This window comes from Triturus cristatus, chromosome 8, assembly GCF_964204655.1.
Source record: "Triturus cristatus chromosome 8, aTriCri1.1, whole genome shotgun sequence".
Classification (NCBI taxonomy): domain Eukaryota; kingdom Metazoa; phylum Chordata; class Amphibia; order Caudata; family Salamandridae; genus Triturus; species Triturus cristatus.
The window spans coordinates 808,687,922-808,711,393 of NC_140591.1; the positions used below are offsets into that span (position 1 = coordinate 808,687,922).

The 23,472-nt window shown below is 45.3% G+C and overlaps 1 protein-coding gene across 1 annotated transcript in view; it reads left to right on the top strand.

The window, feature by feature from the left end:
* The window catches only part of PCCA (propionyl-CoA carboxylase subunit alpha), a 2,516,110-nt gene that overhangs the window by 69,667 nt on the left and 2,422,971 nt on the right, over nt 1–23,472 (top strand). The window contains exon 2 of the mRNA XM_085622263.1: nt 21,059–21,133. Coding sequence (XP_085478389.1) covers nt 21,059–21,133 — 75 coding nt within the window. The remainder of the gene's footprint in view (nt 1–21,058; nt 21,134–23,472) is intronic.

Sequence of the window (23,472 nt, forward strand, 5' to 3'; positions counted from 1 at the left end):
GGAGGGCGCTCCCTCTGCACATTTTTCTCACACTCCCTTGGGAAAATACCTAAACGATATAGTCTTCTCTCTGGATCTGGGCTTTGCTAATGAACTCTGCTCCCCATTAGTCCCATTTAGCCCCACTTTTATAGGTAGAGGCTGTAAATCCGTCATTGACTTCCTGCTTATATCCAAACGCTATTCCCACTACATTTGTTCGTTTGAATTATGCGAGGTGGTAATGAGTGATCATCTACCCCTTAGCTTGTCCCTCGCCGTTCCGAAGGGCAAAAGTAACACTGATTCCACGGTTCAGAATCTATACAACTACAGATTACGGCTTGCCAGGAGGAATGGTTACACCCTAAAATGGGACAAAGTCGAACCAGTGGCCTTCCTTGGCACTTTAATCCGTTCCAAGGAAGTGGATTTTAACATCTGTTTAACTGAGAGTGTCGATTCCTCAAAAGTAACCGATGCCTTCCTTAGTATCACTGAGGAAATTGGGAATTTACTCACAAAACCTCTGCATCTTGGGGCTAACAAAAAACAGAGGTGGTTCGATAGAGAGTGTAGCAGGACTCACGCCCACCTAATGACCCAACTAAAGCGAGATCCCAGAGTAATGGCGGAAGTAAGATCGGCCAGATCCGCCTATCAACAGGCTATTAAAAAAAGGAAGAAACAAATTAAACAGGATGCCTGGCTCACCCTTCGAGAAGCCTGCCTATCTAAAAATAATACTGCTTTTTGGAAAGCAGTGAATGCTCCTTTTTTTACTAATAATGAATCCGATTCTATCGAAATAGCCATTACTGAAGAGACCTGGGTGACTTATTTTCGGGACCTCTACCAAGAAGACCCTCAGGTAGTTACAGAAGGGGGGAAAAACTTAAGATTACAGGATAGATTGCACTATCCAATTAACGTCGACTTTTCCATTGAAGAAGTCTTGATAGCCATCGATAAGAGCCCAGCGGGAAAGGCTCCGGGCCCGGACGGAATACCCGTGGATATTTATAAGGCTAACAACAAGTTATGGGCTCCTCTTTTAACTAACGTTCTTAACAGCTTTACTGAAGTGGGCTTTCCGCGGACCTGGCAGGAAGCCATCGTGGTGCCCATTTTCAAGAAAGGAGATCGTAACACACCGAAGTGCTATAGACCGATCTCCTTACTTGATTCACTCATGAAGATCGCCGGGAGAGTTATACTCAACAAACTGCAAACATGGGCCGACGAAAAAGGTATTCTCTCCCAGTTCCAATATGGTTTTAGGGAAGGCTTGGGAACTATTGAGCAAGGACTGAACCTAGCTCTGTCAGTAGCCAAATATGTTGAGGCAAAAAACGAGAACTTATTCCTCACATTTGTGGATTTAAGCTCGGCTTTTGACTGCATTAATCACAACAAACTTTGGCTAACTATGCAGGACATGGGAGTGGACCCAAACCTTCTAATTTTTATCAGAGAACTATATCGAGATGCGGGTGCTAGGGTGCGTTTTGGAGATAAGGGGGAGTGCACTTCTAAATTCCTTATAGGAAAGGGTGTGAGACAAGGCTGTATTTTAGCCCCTTTCTTGTTTAACTTGTATATTAATTCAGTCGCATCTCACCTCCTGGAAGATAAGCAGGATTATCCAAAAATTGGCAACTCCCACATCCCCATTCTTTTATATGCAGACGATGCTGTAATTATGGCCCGGACTCAAATCGGTCTCCAAAGATCGATTAGTAAATTTTCAGAGTACATGGGCAATAGGGGTCTAAAGATCAATATCAGCAAAACTTTTAATATGTGCTGCACAAAAAAGAACCTTCACTGCAATTCTTTTTTATCCGACACAAAACTTACGACTGTTAATACTTTTTCCTATCTGGGTATTAACTTTGACAAAAAGGGCACTTGGTCTGCAGCAAAGGAATCAAGAAAACTAGCCTTTTCACGAGCCATAGGGGCCGTCAAACATTTCTCCAATAAGGTAGGGGGCCGCCCTGTATCAGTGCTGTTAGACATTTATAGAGCCAAATGTGTATCTACCGCACTGTACGGTGCAGGAATTTGGGGTATAGGAAACGCTTCGAGCATCCAGATCTGTCAAAATGTCTTCCTTCGTTTCCTATTGGCAGTGCCTGGGTCCACCTCCTCTTATGTCTGCCATCAAGAGTTGGGCGTACCTTATATATCAGATCTCATCAACTTAGAGCCCATTTTGTTGTGGCATAAAGTATGGTCGGGAATTGAGACAGGTTTGAATAGGGACATAATTAGGGACTGTCTTGGCTTAGATGGGTCCCCAAAAATTTGTTGGTTCAAATATCTTAAATGTTTTTTTGCTGAGATGGGCCACTCGGAATTCTTTGACTCTCCAGACACCATGGCAGATCTGTCAAGAAAAAAACTTAAGAAAATCTGCCTGGACTTTTTGTCAGAGAAACGCTGGTTGCTGGAGAAACGCAAGAGCTCCGTCATGGCTAACCATCTTCTTATTCAAAAGCAAGGCTTACAGCCATATCTGAATCTTGTCCCTAGCTGCCATTCTCGAATGCTTTTAACCCGATTTAGGTTTGATGCCTTCTTTAGACTAGTGACTTTTCCTGTGATGAATTGCTGGTCAAAGGACCTTATTCCCTGTCCTTGCGACGAGGTTTCTTTTCAATCGTCTCTGCATTGTATCCTTTTTTGAAAATATTACTCAGAACCAAGGAAAAGGTTGCTCCGACCCGTTTTAAATAAACTAGGGTTGAGGCAATGTAGAGTGGCTTTGGTCAAACTGCAAATGTTGGATGATGAATTTCTCATATCTTCTGTTTTAACGTTCCTCAAAACCATCATAAGATTTAGGATCTCCATGAATTAGGATATTTTTTAATTGGTATAAATTTTGTATTGCTTCTTGTCAAAAATGTATTAATATATATGTATGCTTTTATGGTTTTGCTCTTAAAAATCGAATAAAGCTGTTTTGAACCTTGAACCTACTTAATCAAATTCAGGTCACCTAAAATCCAAGTACAGCCCTTTCATTGATGCTCTAGACAAATAGTTCTTACCCATTTTGGCTTTGGTGGCCCCCCACTTAATAATTACTTGAAGCGAGGGACCCCAAATGAATCATTAATGGAATCCGGGGACCCCCACTGAGTATTCACTGTAAGCTGGGGACCCTGCCCAAGCATTTTGGAAAATGTGAACCACAAAAAATACAGAAATACAGAAACAAGCATTATGAAAAAAAATTAAATTCACAAACATAATAAAATCGACATTTTGATGGAAATTTTTGAGCTTTTCTAAATTCAAAAGAGGCCACTCATTGTCCAGACAGTATTCTGTTTGATGTACTTGCTCACATGAGTCAGTCTGAGGTTAGACTCCAATTTCAAAATCTTTCAATTGTGCATTCTGCTTCTTTATTTATATACACTTCATCTGTTAATATTTAATTTTCTAAGGAGTTGTGCACCCCCTGAGTAGACTTTACTGACCACCAGGGGTCTTCCCTGACCACAGGTTAAGAACCACTTCTCTAAACGTTTGTAAAGAGCAGTGTAACTATCCTTTTACCTGCAGTTTCCATTCTAACACAAGCTGGCGCTAAACCTTTACATAATAAAATTATTGGCTCAACTTTCTTTGCAGCTCCTAGTTGTAATTCGGGTTGTAATATGTTGAGAAAAACATAAGGTAAGGTCTTTGGAACCTTAAGACTGTATTTCATTGCAGGCTTACAAAGTGGAGTTTATTTTGTTTTTTTAGAGCACCCTTTACAGAGCCACATCAACATGACACATTGGTATTTTTAAATGTAAAAACAATTGCAAGGGCTCCCTTATGTCATAAAAACGCTTCCTTAAAAATGTATGTTTTTTCCATTCCTTTTGCCATAAGTTTTTCTCAAACGATTCCGTAATAACTGGTAGACGTTTTATGCTCGGCCTGAATGTGATCATTTGCATTTAAGGTTGCAGTAGACCTGATGATCCGCTATTTCCGTAGGTTGGCTATTCAATATATGGAATCAAAAATAAGTTTTAATATTCTAAGACACTATTTCCCAAATACGTCTAAAGATGAATTGCCAAAAATTAGTTGAAATCTGGTTTCAGGAAATATGAACCAGCTGGCTGTCTAAACATGAGCACACCATAATAGCTTTTTACAGTGTCTAGAAATCTATCAAAAACAAAAGAACAAAAAAAGTTAATTACACAAATATGAAACTTTGATATTAGAACACTCACAAACTGGAAGATTCCCTCCTGCACCATAAAGGTATTTAATTTTTGAACTGTTGTAATCTTTTTAACAATATATAGCTCTGAGAAATAAGTTGCCCTAGAGAGTTTTATACTAGTGGATTTGTTGCACACCCATATATACTTATCACATAAATCACTTCACAAACAGTGATATATTTTTTTTCTCCAGGATTTTCATATAGCGCAAACCTGACCCCAAGGTATCGGGTATCAGAGTGCTGTACATGAGCACCAGTTGCATTACACAAAGGACACATTCATTAGGCACAGGGAGGTTAAGTGATTTGCCCAGAATCACAGAATGTTGAGCATCATTGCTGAGACTCAAACCCGGTCTACCGCACTAGCCGTTAAGCCACATTTTCTCACCAATATTGTATTAGAAATAATCTTTCTCAAATTCATAGGATCAGAGATTTTTTTAAAAATTATTTGATAATGTCTTAAGGAATGAAAAGTGGCCATTTTGAGCATATATGAGTAGAGAAAGGGTCAGACGCTGAGTTTACTGCCTCTCTAGTTTATAATGGTGATTTATCTTATATTCTGGTAAAGTGTTCATCTTCGTCTACTTCCCCATGGTATAACAACTTCAGTTTGTTGAAGAAAATAATGCCTCCCTCTCTGCAATACATTTCTATTCGTATTGAATTGTTTTGTCTACATTGCATTCCTTTAAAAGTTGTCATTGCCTCTGTTTTTTTTTTCATCTTCCGTTTTGCTCCCCTTTGTTTTGTTTTGATGCTTGCTCCTACCTCACATAGGCTGGTAGAAGCGTTCTTCTGTGGACGCTAGAGATAATCATTGGATTACAAAGCGTTTAGAGTCTAGAAGGTGGCCTCTGCATATTGTATAGTTTAACATTTATGTCTATTAAATAAAAGCAGAGGCTAACATTAAGATCTTGCTGTGTCCACAGTAGTTCTTTAGGTTACATTGTTTGTTGGTTAACATTTTCCCATGTGTATTATAGATTGATTCTTTCTTTCAGAAATGCCCAATGAATCTTTCATGCAGTCTTCAATAGGATTGTGAAGATTTGTGTTTGAAAATTCGATTTTTCTAAGAGATGTTCCTTTGAAAGCATACTGTTTGTCTCCATCCATTTCATTTTCTTGCAATGTTCTTCTGGGCATTTCCTCGTGGACTACTATTTCAGTGGGGATCATCTTGTCATTTCATTGGAAATTGTACGGTGAAAGCATAGATAACTAATATGTGGTAAAAAGATTTTGGATAGTGTTAAGGGTAACAGTTAAATGTAATGTTTTAGGGTTAAGTGCAAGTAAAGGTGGTAAGGGTTAGGTCTAAGGGATATGGGGTAAGGGTGATGCAGCGGAGTTTACCAGCTCTACACATTCATACACAAAACACCCATTTGGACCCATATGCATTCATACACACAATGAGCTGGCAAATATCCACTGGTCATCAATTTTATTTTACCTTAGGAAACCTTTATACCAGTATTCGTGCCATTCCTGTCTCCTGAGTAAATGCACTTTTGATATGATCTAGTAGTAGATTAGAATAGGGAGGAAATACAATAATGCATTTATTTTATTCTAAAGAACCACAGACTCGAGGGGAGTTTTAAAAGTTTATCTGAATTAATAATTTTTGTGAGTCAAATCAAAATACACATGAACAGACCAGAATTCTCCATCAGAAAAATAGTGCAATTAGCTTAAATCAGTTTGCATTAACAACTCTTTGCAATGACAGCACCTGAGGAGATAAAGGACAGAAAAGCAAGTACCGAGCATTTACCCTACAATTATATTTACCTAGAATGGTGTGAGGACCCCGACATCAGAGTGTCAGAGTTTCGGGACAGGAAAAGTGACCTCTTCTAGTGTAACAACAGCGTTACACCCCTCTCTGGTGCTACTCTGTCCGGTTCAGGTGAGTCCGGACCCTTCCCTGGATATGCCTCCTCGGTTGTTCCACGACTTTCCCTAGTGTAGGATTCTTCAGTCAGGTTGCAGCAAAATTGGGCAGCATTTCATCACAGCAGCAGCATCTCCGCATCAAGTGTATCTAACTATCTATACCTACCTCTTGTTATACCAAATTCAAGTATATGATCCACCCCCAAATGTTTCAATTCCATGTTCACCCGTAATTTGATTGGGCCAAGCAGTGGAGAGAGGACATCACACCATACCAAGTGCAATATTTTTCTTAAGTCTTTTGTCTGATTCTCCGCCCTTTAATTTTAATACCCACAAGCTTTATTCCCACAAGCATTTCGTATTATGATCGATAAATTTAAGGTACAATGTTGCTGGGTCTTCCTTTCGTAGGGTCAGGAGTTTACTTTCTCATCTCCTTGCTGGCTTTGGGTTTTGGCAGTCTGTCAAATGACTTCATTGACTTGAGAGCAGAGATATAGGGCGCATGCGTGGTTGCCACAAAGGATGAGGACATCAGTCACCCTCCAAGGCCCAAATGCGAACTATTAATAAAGTCAGAAAGAAACATGTTAGAATACAAATTTAAATGAATTCACTGTATACCACTTACTTCTACTCTAACCCCATTTACTTAATACATCTTTTGTATTAATAGCTTTGTAGTACGTGCAAAGGTTAGTTTCAGCTCATCATGCACATTAGTGTGTTGCTTTTGAAGCGGCCATATTAAAAGTTACTGCGCAGCTGCAAAGATTTCCTCCCAAGCGACAGAAGAACGCCACACCACGTGATGTGGAAGACGCATGCGCAGAAGATTTCCCGCGTTTAAGCGGCTATTTTTAGTACACTCTAGTTACTTATTAAGACAGCACATAGACAAGCTTCCCCTGGATATAGTTATGTGAAATATGGTGCAAAATTAGTACTTACAGACAGATTGGTTATGGTATTACAGGTTATTCGAGAGGATTGCATACGAGCAAGTTTCTTTAGATGTGAAACCTTGCTCCATCAAGGGTAAAGGGACAAGTGAGAAGGGGTTAAGAGGCAAAGGGTTAAGGATAAGCAGACAAGTGGCTAATTGTATTGGGGTTAAGTGGCAATGGTAAAAGGGTACTTGAAAAGGAGGTAAGGAGTTAAGGATAAGCTGACAAGTGGCTAATTGCATTGGGGTAAGAAGGGGAGAAGGTAAATGAAAAGGAGGTAAAGGGTCAAGGATAGAGTAAGGGCAAGAGAGCAAGGAGGTTTGAGGGGAGGATAAGGTGTTAAGGGAGGCTAGGAATTTACGGATAATAAAAGGTAAGGTAAAAGTCACAGCGTAAATGTACAAAATGTAGATGGAGAGTGAAAGAGTAAGAAAGGGCTTTCCCACAGCAAGATAAGGACATGGTAAACGAGTACAAATCTGTTTGAAGATGAATGACCAGCAAACAGAAAGCGAGGAAATGGTATGTGCCTCTTAATTGTGGATAAATTGCTTTAATAAAGCCTTATATATGTATTCGGTAGTAAGTCTTTAGTTGGCTGATCAGCTCTTGAAAGTACCTGTGTATCTTTATTTAATTAATATTGCAGTTTTGAACCTGCCTCTATTTATCTGATGCACATCCATGGGTGGTTACTCCATAAAACTTTCATTTTGGGACATTTGTTTCTTTTATTCTAAATCTCATATACAGATGTCAAGTAGCATTATAACCCAAAACCTTGAGCTTTATTTTTCTATTCACATTTTCAAAATCATTATAGTACATTATCTGAAAGAAACACGTTAGTTAGATTCCTCACCTTAGAATATCCCCAGGCGTCAGACTGGATCCGGAAGATTTTTCGTCAGCAATACCCCTTGCGCGTCGCCAGGCGTCGTCTGCAGCTCCGCGTCCGTCGTTGGTGTCGTGCGCCGGAATGACGTCGCCAGAGTACTTAGACGCCGCCCTCGCGCGCTGACGTCAGTTCTTCTTTTTTCCGCGCCAGTAAGCGCCGATCCGGGCGAGCTACCCCTTTTAGTCTTTTTTGACTAAAATATTTTTGACTCTTTTGTCACTTTCTCGACATCTGGTGCCGGTAGGATGCCTGGTTTCAAGGCTTGCGACGATTGTCATCGACTGATGTCGGTGACCGATCACCACCGCCGGTGCCTCTACTGTTTGGGCCTCGACCACGACGCGGAGTCGTGTTCCGATTGCAGGGCCCTGACCTCGAAAGCTAGGCGGGAGCGGTCCCGCAAGCTTCTCGAGATCCGCCACTCGGCTCCGCGCCCCTCTCGATCCCGGTCCAGGAGGAGGTCCAAGGATCGGTCGCGGAGCCGCAGTCGACACCATCGATCGTCTGGCTCTTCGGGTAAGTCCAAGCGATCCAAGAGGCAACATCGCTCTTCGGACTCCCCTCGCCGGTCGCGCGACTCGGCCGAGGGCCCGGGTGGTTCCACCCCCGCGGCCCCATCGGAGCCGCAGGCGCCGCGCAAGTCCCCATACCCGCCGGTCGCTGGGACTGACGCGACGCCGGCGGAGATCAGTGCCTTCCTCTCGGCCATGAGGGGCCTGGCTCTGCCGTCGACGCCCGCTGGCGCGCCTTTGGGCCCCGCGGACACGACTGGGCGTCCTTGCGCGCCGGCGGCTCCGGCGCCGTCGGAGGCTCCGGCCCGACGCCGCAGGACCCCGAGGGGCCCAGGCCTGGGCCCCCGTCGACGCCGGTCGACCTCGTCACGCCTCCTCCGCCGGCATCGACACCGGTGCCACCTTCGACGCCAACTCCGGTCGACGTCGTGCCCCGGTCGGGACCCGGCGCCGATGCGGCGTCCATCGACGCCGCATCCGGCGCCGCTAGGGACACGATCATTCCTCCTGTTTACCAGGAATCGGATGACGGGGGCGACTGGGAGGGGTCTGATGACCCTATGACCCTCCAAGGTCAACTTTCTCAGGACTGGACAGATGAACTGGAGGAGGCCAGTGGTCTGGATACCTCACAGGACACTGGATTCATCTCTCCTCCGACTGTGGCTTCGGAGGAGGGTGCAGCTTTTTCTGTGGTGCTGCGCAAGGCGGCGGAAGCCCTTGGGCTCGAGCTGCCTGCCGTGGCTGTGAGGACGAACATCCTCACCGAGGTGCTTCAGTCTGCAGCAAGCTCCACTGAGCCTCTGCTGCACTTCAATGAGGCCCTCATTGACGTTCTGCAGGGCACCTGGTCCAAGCCCTCCACAGTCCCTCCTGTGGATAGGAGCGTTGCCAGGCGCCACCGCCCTGCTCCGGGCGGCCCCAGTTTTCTGTCCCAACACCCCACCCCTGAGAGTCTGGTTATCCAGGCCTCTACCTCCCAATCCTCCTTCCCGACCGCTCCTCCGGACCGGGATTCCAAGAGACTGGAACAGTTCGGTAAGAAGCTGTTCTCCTCGCTCAGTTTGGGCTTGCGGTCTTTAAACACCGCCTGTCTCTTGGACCGTTTTTCCCACTCTCTGTGGGATACGGTGGAGGACGTGCTACCCCTGTGTCCAGAGGAGGCCAAGACACGACTCTCCCAAGCTGTGGCCGATGGGAGAGATGCGGCACGTCATGCAATCCGATGTGGACTTGACACTACGGACTCGCTGGGTAGGGCGATTTCTACCACGGTGGCGCTTAGACGTCACGCCTGGCTGCGGTCCACGTCATTTTCCGGGGATGTCCAGAGCACTCTCATGGACATGCCTTTCGATGGCACTCGCCTTTTTGGTGAGAAAGCGGACAGTGCGCTGGCTCGCTTTAAGGACTCCCGGGCTACGGCCACGTCCTTGGGCCTCTCGGCCCCGCGGCCACAAACTTCCACTTTTCGCTCCTTTCGTGGCCAAGGAAGGGGCTCCTCCTCCTCACGTCCGCCTAGCCACCGGCCGCAGAACCAGCCTGCACGCGATCGGACGTGGCTTCTGCCGAGGCGGTAATGGAGGACGACGCGGTCAGTCCACATCCACCCCGGCAGCATCCGCCTCCAAGCCTTCCTAGTCCGAGCTTTCCGGCCCATTCCTCGCCAGTGGGAGGCTGGGTTCACCATCACCTGCTCCACTGGCGTACCATCACTTCGGACAGGTGGGTGCTGCAAATCGTCCGAAGGGGCTACTCCCTCCCCTTCGAGACGACCCCTCCAGCCATGCCACCGCAGCACCACCGTATCTCGGAGGATCATTTGCATCTCCTGCGAGAGGAAGTTTCGGCCCTCTTGGCCAAAGAGGCCGTCGAGCGCGTTCCGAGCCCAGAAGTAGGTCGTGGTTGTTATTCCCACTACTTTCTGGTTCCCAAGAAGGGCAAGAGGGGCCTACGCCCTATCTTGGACCTCAGGAACGTCAATGCCTTCCTCCGGAAGGAACGGTTCAAAATGTTAACTTTGGCTCAGGTTCTAGCTGCCCTCGACCCTGGAGACTGGATGGTAGCGTTGGACTTGCAGGACGCATATTTCCACATCCCCGTCCTGCCGACTCACCGGCGTTACCTGCGGTTCACGGTGGGTCAGGAGCACTTTCAGTTCACCGTGCTCCCCTTCGGCCTCACCAGTGCCCCTCGGGTGTTCACGAAAGTGATGGCGGTGGTCGCAGCTCATCTGCGCAGATCAGGGGTTCCAGTCTTCCCCTATCTCGACGACTGGTTGTTGAAGGCGGGCTCGCCCCAGGCAGTCGTCTCCCACCTCCAGACAACGGCGGATCTACTGCATTTGCTAGGGTTTTCCATCAATGTGCCGAAGTCACACCTGAGCCCCTCTTAGAAGCTCCTCTTCATCGGAGCGGTTCTCGATTCGGTGCAGTTCCGGGTTTATCCACCGGAACAGCGGGTCCGGGATATACAGGCCCTGATTCCCATCTTTTGGCCTCTATCCTGGGTTTCGGTCAGGCTAGTGTTGCGGCTTCTGGGGCTGATGGCCTCCTGCATCCTACTAGTGCATCACGCCAGGCGGCGCATGCGGGCTCTGCAGTGGGCCCAGCATTACGGCAACCTGTCCGACCACGTCTTGATCTCGGAGGGCACTGCACAGCAGTTGCAGTGGTGGCTCACGGACCGCGATTGGGTCACGGGCAAGAGCCTCTCCCTACCCCTACCGGAGCATGTCGTAGTGACGGACGCGTCCCTCCTGGGATGGGGTGGCCATATGGGAGAGGCGGAGATCAGAGGCCTCTGGTCTCCGGCGGAGTCTCGCCTCCACATCAACTTGTTGGAGTTGAGAGCGATCCGACTTGCACTGAAAGCCTTCCTTCCCTCTGTCAGGGGAAGTGTTGTGCAGGTGTTCACGGACAACACCACCGCCATGTGGTATTGCAACAAACAGGGCGGGGTGGGGTCGTGGACCCTTTGTCAGGAGGCTCTGCGCCTCTGGACATGGCTGGAACACCAGGGCGTCACCCTAGTGGTTCAACATCTGGCGGGCTCTCTGAACGCCAGAGCAGACGAACTCAGCCGCCGGTGCATGCTGGATCAAGAATGGCGTCTGAACTCCGAAGTGGCGCAAGGTCTCTTTCAGCAGTGGGGAGAGCCTTGGTTAGATCTATTCGCCACCGACGAGAACGTGCAATGTCAGCAGTTCTGCGCGTTGGAATTTCCAAGGCGGCACTCGCTCGGCGACGCTTTTCGTCGCGAGTGAAGTTGCGGTCTGTTGTACGCCTTTCCGCCTATACCACTTCTGCCCAGAGTGCTGAAGAAGATCAGGCACGACCGGGTCCAAGTCATCTTGGTGGCTCCGGATTGGGCACGAAGGTACTGGTATCCTGAGCTACTCAGTATGTTGACCGATCCTCCGATACGTCTGCCCCTTCGGGAGGATCTTCTGTCGCAGCAGCAGGGGACGGTCCTCCACCCGAACCTGTCCAGCCTCCACCTCCATGCGTGGAGATTGAGCGGCGGCAGTTGATGCCATTTGACTTGCCTCCTGAAGTCTGTGATATCATTCTGGCAGCCAGACGTCCCTCCACAAAGACGGTATACGCCTGCCGGTGGAACAAATTTGTGGCATGGTGCACAGCAAAGGCTGTGGATCCCCTTTCCGCCCCTCTTTCTGAGGTTCTCCTCTTTCTTCTTTCTTTGGTCCGACAGGGCGCTGCCCTGGGCACCTTGAAAGGTTATCTTGCTGCCCTCTCTGCCTTCTTGCGGCTTCCAGATCAACCCTCTCTTTTCAAGTCCCCTGTAGTGTCACGCTTATTTAAAGGCATTACTCACACGTTCCCTCCTTTTCTATCTGTTCATCCGGACAAGGTTGTCCTTCGGCCTCGTCCCTCCTTTCTTCCGAAAGTGGTGACTCCCTTTCATCTTGGGCAATCTGTCACCTTGCCCACCTTCTTTCCGCCTCCGCATTCTTCCAAAGAGGAAGAGCGGCTCCACCGTCTGGACCCAAAACATGCGCTCTCCTTTTATTTGGACTGCACCAAACAGTTCCGAGTGGACGACCAGCTTTTCGTTGGCTACGTGGGTGCAAAGAAGGGAAAAGCTGTGCACAAACGGACCATCTCCCGGTGGGTTGTTTTGTGTATAAAAATCTGTTATTCCTTTGCAAAAAAGGACCCTCCTGTTGGGCTGCGAGCCCATTCTACTCGGGCCACAGCGGCTACTACTGCTTTGGGGCGGGGAGTCCCTTTGCAGGATATCTGTCAGGCGGCGACGTGGGCTTCGCTGCACACGTTTGCCAGGCATTATTGCCTAGACAGCCTAGTCCGGAGGGATGGCTTCTTTGGCCGTTCCGTCCTCCAGGACTTTCTGGTGTGATCTTGGTTCGCAGACCCACCACCGGGGTTGGTATTGCTTGGGTATCTATTCTAAGGTGAGGAATCTAACTAACGTGTTTCTTTCAGATGAACAAGTTACTTACCTTCGGTAACGATGTATCTGTAAGAAACATTAGTTAGTTAGATTCCTCACCGACCCACCCATCCTCCCCGTTCTGCGAACCGACATCTAGGGTTAAGGTTATCCTTTTCAGGCCCCTAGATTTTTTGGCACCAGAGTCGGTCTCTTGCATGGCTCTGCGTTCCTGGCGCGGAAAGCTATGTACAAGAACTGACGTCAGCGCGCGAGGGCGGCGTCTAAGTACTCCGACGTCATTCCGGCGCACGACGGCAACGACAGACGCAGAGCCGCAGACGACGCCTAGCGACGCGCAAGGGGTATTGCTGACGAAATATCTTCCGGATCCAGTCTGATGCCTGGGGATATTCTAAGGTGAGGAATCTAACTAACTAATGTTTCTTACAGATACATCGTTACCGAAGGTAAGTAACTTGTTCTTTAATAGCATATGGATGCATCACAGGTTTTCTGCCATGTTTAGCTCATTCTGCTTGTCTGCATGTTAAAATTTACCCCCTGTTACTGTGAAATGATATCCAAAAATGTCTTAATTTCACAGTAGAAATTTGTGCTCCTTTATTGGTGCCCTGAATGTGTGGTCGATTCATACTTGAACATTTGATAGAACAAATATGGTCCATTGAGTTAAATGTTCTTGCACTTCGGAAATATCTAGTGGTTTTGTATAACCTGGATATTAAAAAGGGATCTGTGGAACCAGGTGTAAAAAAACCAAGAAATGAATGCTGTGTTTGGGGGTCCAGATTGGAAAGTACCAGTAGCTGGGTATGGCATGATGTTTGTGTTGGATTCAACTAGTCCACAAATGCTTGACACTCCATGTTCATCTTCTAAAATCTTTACCTTTATGGGCTTACGTTTGCTGATAATGCCTGCGTTTTCTACCTTATTGCCTGATGGAAGTGTCCAGATAATTCTCCTTCTGCTCTGTGGTTTATAATTGTACTATTGTCTAATATTGTTGTACATGTATCATTTCTAAAATAGAAATCTTAATTTGTCAATAGTGCACATAAACTATGACTTTTTAAAAACCTTTTATTGATTTTATATTGTTATAACAACAGGAAACAACAGTCCAAGCACTTAGTTCCACCTCCAACATTATTCACAACCCTCAAGACTGATCACTCATTACTCCTTTCCGATTAAAACATGTTGCATATAGCAGTGTAGCACCTGTGATGTCATAATCTGGAATCTTTCACTCCATTTTCTGCATCAAGCGAATAATCCCACCATCTGTCCCGGATCTTTACAATTTTTGGGGACAGCCCCCGCTCTGTAAAATGGATTTTCAGTTTTTGTACAGAAATCCATACCACAGTTCATTCTCTTAGTGTGGGGGTCCTTTCTGAGCCCCAGAGCCTGGTGATATCCCTCTTTGCTATTAATGGCTATAACCCAATGATGTTCCTAATACTACTCCTAGCCACCACTGCACGCAAAATCAATAATTCACTGTTGTAGGACATTCCCATATTACATGAATATAAGTAACTAGGGAGGTCTTTCATCTCAAACAAAGGGGATTTGAAGCTCATCCCTTCTTCCAAAGTCACAGTGGATAATAGTAGAACCTGTGTTAAAGTTTTAAATTGCATTAGACAAAGTTGAGAGGAAATTGTCAGTTTTAATCGCCATCTTGGTTTTTGTTCAGTCGTCTCCTTCTAAAGTGCCTATATCTTCTAACCATTTTGCTTTCATACCTATTAGGCGGCCTGGGGAGTTATTTATTAATGAGCAATGCAATTGAAATATACTTATCGCTCAAGGGCTCTGCAACTAACTTGCTCTCTATGGGACTAAAGACAGGCAGCTCTTCCGATCGAGCTTTGCAGCGGTATAAGGTATGTCGGAGCTGTAAATAGCAGAGGGACTGAGTTTTGTGCAGCTCAGATTCTCTCACAACCCCCTTATAGGACTTAATGTGTGTCTGGGCTCACACTTCCCCCAAATACTGGAGTCCTATTAAATCCCAAGCATGGAACACCTGTAATTGCCCAGCATGTTCAAGCCATATGCCCCTCCATAATGGGGTCATTGTAGTTAAAGTCTCATGCTATTTAATGTGACGCAATGCATCATACCAGGATAAAATCGAAATTTTAGAAATCTGTGGTGAAGCACGAGGAAGTGGTGTACCATCTAAGAGTGCCAACAGGTCAAGTTTGCAAATTTTCAACCAAAATTCAGAATCCTGTCTGTTGCCAAATAACCAATCGTTACCGGGTCCAGAATTGAAGAAAAGTAGTTCAATATTCTATCTGCCCAACCTAGGCCAGCCTCATATAAACTCAGTCAACCTGTATCGACCAAAATGCAGGGCATCTAGTTTTCTCACAAGAATCTGATGATCAGACTTCAAATTCCCAAAAATGGTCGTGGGGTGGGAGGGAAGTGCGGGGGTTGGGTTGGAGTACATGCAAGTAAGCGGAGCAGAGAGATCATTTTAAGTATCCCACTTCGGCCATAATTGGAAGGGGCAGAGCAGCACACGCCTTGAAATCTAATTTTAGTTTTGTGATTAAGAGGGCGATGTTTAGCTTCCATTTGGGGATTTGTCTACTTGAAATTTCCATACTCTGGTATCTGAACTGGTCTCCTGATACTTCTGTTTGAGTAGTAGTTATCAAAGAAGGCAATACACTCAAAACATGGGCATGCATGGTTTTTGCCTAGATTACCCTTAGCCCAGAGGCATCTCTGTACATATGGAGAACGTCAAATATATGTGGGATAGAGTTGTTTAGATATTTTATGAATAGAGTCCTCTGGACACTATCTTCCTGTTCGCCTTGACACTGAAACCTTTAAAGCTGTGCATCAGTCCTCAGCCATTTGGTAAAGGATTCCATGACCATGACTAACAACAGACGTGAGATTGGGAATGGGGCTGAAAGGGAACCATTGAAACGTACCTGAGCCCAAGAGAAAGCATACAAGGTTTCTACAAATTACCGAAAGCAGAGTCCAAAGTTCATGTGGTGCAACACTCTGTGCAGGAACTGTCAGTATCAATACCTTTTCAATATCTATTAATAATAATTGCAGCCTTCCTGAGCATGTGGCAGGATCACATTGTGTTGGAGGCAATGCATGTTACTTCGATGAAGTATATAGCTATTTAAATCTTTGATTTGTTGCTTTTTTCCCTACAAAGTGGGGTTTGATGTCTTTTTGTCCTGCTGAAGTTAATATTGTGCTTCACTTGTTTCTTCAAAACTTGCCCTCCTCTTTTCATAATTATCATACAGTACAGTGTGCTTGTATTCTTATTTTTCCGGCCATCCCTTATTCCATTTGGTACTGATGCTTTTAGCCTCCCACTTCTCCACTTTTCTGAGAACTGGCTCTCTTATACCCCTCATGGTCGTCATTTTTACTATTCAACCAACCAATAATAGTACTTCCTTTAGCTTGTCTTCTCCTGTTCTTAGCAGTGACCACCAAAGTGTAAACGTTTTTAAGTTTAAATAATTTTTATTATATAGCATATAGAACACTGCAGAAAACAACTGGGCAGAGAATGTGGCCTAATGGCTAGGGTGGTCGACCTTGAATCTGGGGAACCGGGTTCGAGCCTCGGCAACGACGCTCAACACCCTGTGATTCTTGGCAAATCACTTAATTTCCCTGTGCCTAAAAAAACAATTAATGTGTTTGTCTGTAACGCAACTGGCACTCATGTAAAGCGCTCTGGTATCTGAAACCTTCGGGTCAAGTTCGCGATATATAAAACTCTGGGGAAAAAGAAAACCGAATCGAAATTCCATATATGATGTGAGATAAAAATACTTAACAGTTTCTTTTAAATTTGCAAACACCCCAATGTGAAAAGCCCATAAAGGCAAAACAACAGTGGCTCGATATACCCAAGGGAGAGGAAAGTGAATAGGCAATATCACTACCATTTGGCAAGGCGTAGATTAGTCAAACTCATCATGGTTCTCAGGGTCATAAGTACTGGTGAACCACAAAGTAGAAAATAAAACCAATTAGGGATAATGATGCTCAGTATGTCACAGATTCTTTTTTTATGCTTTAGCAGCCTCCTCCCTCGTAACAACTATTATTTCATTACTGTGAACTACCCCTTATTTTATTGGATGGTGGATTTGATCCCATGGGTTGGAAGTTAAATTCCTTTCTGATCACCAACAAATCCCTCTTTTTAGATAATGTGTCTGGGTGCAAGTCACGGAAGAGCTGCAAATATGTGCCCTCATAACGCACTTCTTTTCTCTGTATTGCCTCAGGCGATGAGGCCCCTGAAGTCTGTGGAATATAACATTACATTACTCCCCCTCCACTCGCGGATCCAAGTGTGACTCTCCTTGCGTCGAAACAATGTCAAGTCAGATGAGAAGCAGCAGTCTTACTTTATCCCTTCACCTCCCCTCAAGTTACACAGAAGATTCCTAAGCATTTTTAGGTCTCGCCTGGCGTATGCTGCGCAGTCTCGCTGGCGAGATTTAGAGTTAACAGGGTATTTTCTGTAAGGGGTTTTAAGCCCCGCCCCTCTGTTCCATTGGCTGGCGTCACCGTTTATGCTAAACGGTGGCCAGCCATTGGAACAGAGGTGTCGATGCCGTTTTTGCTTGGCTTTTCGAGCCGCCCCATTTGGACGGACTCACTTGCTTTGTGTTGGTCGCAAAAGGTTTCTTATCTTTATGGGGCAAAACACATGGCCCCATTAAGACAATAAACCTTTTGGCAGAAGCCGAGCAAGTACGTCATGGCAAGCGCTTGTGCGATGTGAGCATGCACAGAGCCTTTCGGTCCTAGCGTCGCCTCTTGTTATATTCTCCTTTCAAGGGGTTTAATTCAGCTTCGTAAATTGTTATTTTGAAACACCAGAGATAGATTTTTTACACCACTTGTCTTTCGTTTTCATTAGCTGGTGTTTATATTTCCCTGCATGGAAAACGGACATAGACCGCTCTCGGCTTTTGAATTGTTCGGCGGAGACGTGTTATGTTACAAGCGGGTGCGCCGGAGTTATCAAGGAATGATCTTTCAGTGAAGTGGACGGCCGTGCCTCTGCTCTTAACCTTTCTGTGCCAGATTAAACGTGGAATGCTTCCGACAGACTGGCCGTAGTGGTGGTATTTTAATGTACTAGAGGGAACGGTCGGCTTTGGCAGTTATTGCAGCAGAACCGGAACTCAAGCTTTTTTTCCAAGATAATAGCGTGCCCCGGGTTGAGAACACAAAGAGCCGTCCAGGTAATACTAATGGTTTTTAATTCGGATGAACTGCATTTTCTTTTATCATATGTGTCCAGAAAGGTATAAGATGATGCCGAGGTGCGCGCCACTGATGGAATGGCGACATGTTTACAGTGAAAGTGCTCCACGCCTCAAGCGGCCAGAGCTGCCGACTTTGCCGACTCGGCTCAACATCCTGTGATTCTGGGCAAATCACTTATTCTCCCCCATGCCTAACCCCCCCCCCCCCCCCCCACACACACAAAAAAAAATCCATGTGTACTTCTGTAATGTGCCTGATGCTCATGTAAAGCGCTCAAACCTTTGGGTTGGGTCCGCGCAAAAACTGCAAAATAAATTGTTCGGCGGAGACGTGTTATGTTACAAGCGGGTGCGCCGGAGTTATCAAGGAATGATCTTTCAGTGAAGTGGATGGCCGTGCCTCTGCTCTTAACCTTTCTGTGCATGCGCGCATCCAGATTAAACGTGGAATGCTTCCGACAGACTGGCCGTAGTGGTGGTATTTTAATGTACTACAGGGAACGGTCAGCTTTGGCAGTTATTGCAGCAGAACCGGAACTCAAGCTTTTTTTCCAAGATAATAGCGTGCCCCGGGTCGAGAACACAAAGAGCCGTCCAGGTAATACTAATGGTGTTTAATTCGTTTGAACTGCATTTTCTTTTATCATATGTGTCCAGAAAGGTGTAAGATGATGCCGAGGTGCGCGCCACTGATGGAATGGCGACATGTTTACAGTGAAAGTGCTCCATGCCTCAAGCGTCCAGAGCTGCCGACTTTGCCGACTCGGCTCAACATCCTGTGATTCTGGGCAAATCACTTATTCTCCCCCATGCCTAACCCCCCCCACACACACACACAAAAAATCCATGTGTACTTCTGTAATGTGCCTGATGCTCATGTAAAGCGCTCAAACCTTTGGGCTGTGTTCGCGCTAAAACTGCTAAATAAATAAACAATACATAAATAATCAATCTGAGGTCAGAGCATTCGTACCCTTACGAGCTCAGCCAGCACCATATCATCTTTCTAAACAAGCATTTGCAATTCAATAGGTCTCGCATTTGCGAGAGTTTAAGCTATTGGCATTGTAAATGGCAATTCCTTTAATTTATGTTTTAAAAACCAACACGTAAATAAAAGGCATTGTCATTTACAATGCCAACAGCTCAAACTCTCGCAAATGCGAGACCTATTGCATTGCAAATGCTTGTTTCTGTAGCAGCATGCAGTACAGTTAAATGGCGTCCGAGTGAATCCACAGGACCCTTGATTGAGCACCTCTCCGCAGTATCCTCCAGTTCATCCAGTTTCAAGACATTGTTCACAAGAGCACCCCTGAACTCTTCTAGATATTGCAAAGAAACAGCCAGTCCCTCTTGACTCCTCTGAAGCCCCTCCACTTTTACCAGGGCCTGTTTGAATCCCTTCAGTGTCTCTCAGCTCCTCAATGACCATCTCTGTGTTGTGGACATTAATGGAGATTTTCAATGTTTTACTTGTAACTGTTTTGTATTTGTGATCAAACACACCCATCACCTGCAACCACCCGGACGCCGAGCTCAAACAAGTACAAGTCATTACACTTTTTATAAGAAAACTACCCCCACCCACCCACCACCCCCCCTCCGGGGATATGGACTTCAAATACTCTATTGAGCTCAACCAGCACTCCTTACCAGTACTTGCCAGTGCTTTAGTTGATGGCATAGAGTGCCCACCGCCCCTCATTCTTTCTAATACTGATCGCATCGATGGGTGTTCAAGTTTCCCATCCTCTCCGGTGTCCTATACCAGTAGGTCAAGACTTTGTCGCATTAATCGCAGCTTTACGTCTAAAGTAAAGGATCTTTCTCTTTTATACATTTTCTCTCACTCTCCATGCAAGAGTTGGCTTAATACTCTATTCAAATCTTCTCTGGCCCGGAAGTATCTATGTGTGTGTTTTATCTTGATTATCCTGTACTATACTATTTGTCTTGTATCATTTCCACCTCACTTTGGGGTGGATTTTAAGGTATTTGTGCTGTCCTCACTTTAAAGCTTAGTGAATTAACTGTTATTTTTGTTAAACAATATCTAAGCATTGCCCATCTTTAACCTGATTGCATCTCCCTGGGAAACTGCTCACTTCAGAATTGGGCTTAATGTGGACATTTAATTAAAAACTTGCAAAACCCTCTTGCCTTTCAGAAAAGTTTGAAAACCTGAATCCGTTCTCTTTAGGCTAGGCTGCTCATACGTTGTCTTAGTTAATGTTAGTGGCAGTACACATTTTAGATAATGGGGCGCTTTAGAAATTTTTTTTGCACTACTTATTTAAATTACATTAAAGCAGTCATTTGGCTCCTTTCTGTCTCAGATTCTGCCCTGTTTGCGCTTTTGTACAAATTCTGTATGGCAGGCTGATCAAATGCTTTGAAAGTGACTTTGGTGACATGTGGTGCGGTTTCAAAAATTGATTAAAGCCTGACAAGTGGAGTATCAGGATTGAGAAACTGTTAAAGACTTGAAGACGTATTTGAGCCTGAAGCCATGTTATATTTACTTCCAAGCATTGCCCAATTTGCCGTTACGCTGTATTATCACACACACCAAAAATATGTGGAACATTGTAGGCTTTTTTTTTTTTTTACCTAAAAAGTTGGTGCACCAGTACTATTCACTATTCCTTCCATTTTGATTTTGCGTAACAGTTGCCTGCTTGTGTCTCAGGATGTACACTTTGCTGACATTTTAGGAACAGTGGAGGACCAAAACTAGAGGTTATCAGGGCAATGCAAATAGTTTTTTCTCTGTTCATTGCAAGTTTGGAAGATGTTAATGTAATTGTTGTGTTTCTTTGTAGATGGGGGCTCTTCGATCAAGATGGTGCATCATATCTTCCCGTACTCTGTATTCTGCACATGATCCAAGTGAAAAGGTTCGTTGGTTTCCAGATGCTTTGTGTGCAACTAATTTATGAATTTCCTTATACTAAATCTTTACGGCTTTCAGTAAGCGCATGAGCGCGCTCTCCTTGCCCTAGTCTCAATAGCCCTTTCTGAAGACTGTGCAAGGTCTGCTAATGAGACTAGTCTATTGAGAAGTTATTCATTCATCACCTTTGGTGACAGTCATACCCTTGTTTGGATGGCATTTTCAGAATCTTCATGTTTCCATCATGTTGCCCAATCCCCCTTCACAAACCCATTCAGTCTCTCTTCGATACTAAAATATAACTGTCTATGTGTGTTTTTTCTTTTTTATCCTTTGTTGCTCAAGAAATGCTGGTGTTTACAACTTTAGTGCAGTTGAGTCAAGGATTGAACATATTTAACATATTTAAAATTAAACCAAGTTTCGATTGCTTATAATCAGTCGTATAATACAATACATTTGTCGAGCGAACAGCTGCATTCAAGGAGCTGTCCAAGCGCTAGCGGAAGAAACACCCACAAGAAACCAAAAGGAAGAGATGTTAACTGACGTTTACGCAGGAGTTGAAGACCAAGGTTTTTAAGCTTTTTCTATAAGCAGCTTCAGGCGGGCTGCTTCTCAAAGCAAGCAGGATCGCATTCCACAGCTTAGTTGCCAGGAAAGTGATCGATCTACCTCCTCTTCTAGCCTTGTGAATATGTGTGAGTTGAAAGAGTTTCAGATTATTGAATCTCAAAGATCTCTCCTGGATTGAAGCGGCGCCTGAGGTAGAGAGGAGCCTTTTGGTTGTAGGCCCTAAAGGCAAGTATGAGTGCATTGAACTGGATCATTTTATTCACTAGAAGTCGGTGTAGATGACATAGGTGTCCTGACACCACTATTCGGGTGGAAATCTTGAGAATTAGCTGGGCAGCAGTGTTCTGAATGATTTGGAGATGCTGTATCAGAAAGGACGGGAGCTCCAGATACAAGCTATTGGGTTAATTCTGCCTGGAGGTAATCAAGGGGTGGACAACCGTCTTCCAAAACTCCATGGAGATACAGCATCCTTCTCAGGGACCTAAGAGTGAAGAAGCAGGTGGTGGATATTGCCTTGATTTGAGGCTCAAAAGTAAAGCCAGAGTCAAATTTCAATCTGAGGTTTCTTAACACAGGTGTTGGAAGGGGGAGTAACTCACTTCCAACGGCCACCAAAGGCTGGTTTCAGGGGTGCACTTGAGGCTGTAGTATTCCTGCGCTATGATTCTTTCTCTTATGTTACCATGTCCTAGCTGCTCAGCCTGTGTGTCTGTGTTCTGTATGGAATGTTGGTGAATGGGTCATGAGTGGAATGCCTGTGTGACTGGATGAGTGATGACAGTTAGTGGATGGGGCTGAGCAGCTATGAGGCTGCTCCTGGTGGGGCTGTTGATAAGGACTTACTGAGGATTTATACTACCTGTTTATTTACCTGAATAAACCTACTTGAATTACATCATTCAAGTGTGGACTACTTACTAGGATCTCAGTCTTATCGGAGTTAAGCTTTAAACAGCTTGTATTCATCCAGTCCACCACTGATTTTAGGCAGAGTTTGAAGGAGTTCTAGGACGTGGACAGTTTTTCCTGAGAGGCGAAAAGGAGTTGTCATATGCGTTGGATTCAACTTTCACTCCCCCTTGACTAGTTTCGCTAGTTGCTCCAGGTATATATTAAAGTGTGTGTGACCCCTGTGGGAATCCACACTCTAATGGTTTTGATGCACGGTTAAAAGGTGGAAGAAAAACAGCCTGGGAGCGCTTACTAATGAAATATTTCAGCCATAACAAAGCTTTGTCTCTGATAATGATCTTTTCAAGTCTCCAGCAAAATAGTGTGAGAGACCTATTGAATGCCGAAGAGCAATCCAAAAGCATTACCAAGACGAGGGTACTTGAATCCAGATTTTCTTAAATGTACTCTGAGTCTTCAAGTAGAGTGTTCTTCGTGCTGCAGCCCGCACGGAAGCCTGATTTGGGAGTCATGGAGCAGATGATTGGACACCAGGAAGTATAAAATCTGCTTTTTAACATTTTTCTCAAGAAGTGTTGCATCCGTAGGAAGGAGTGAGATTGGTCTAAGTTGCTAAGAACCCTAGGATCGACAGATGGCGTCTTGAGCAGGAGAAGCAGCAAAGCTTGTTTTCCAGCAGGAAGGCACCAGCACCAGGGATTCATTTAGCAATCTGTTCAAGATGGGGCTAACCACCGGTGCAGCTAGATTGAGGATGGCCAGTGGGCAAGGATCTAGAGGAGAGCCAGACTTACAACTTGCAAGTTCTGCTGCTGATTCCTCTAAGGTAACAGGGACAAAACTAGACAGTAG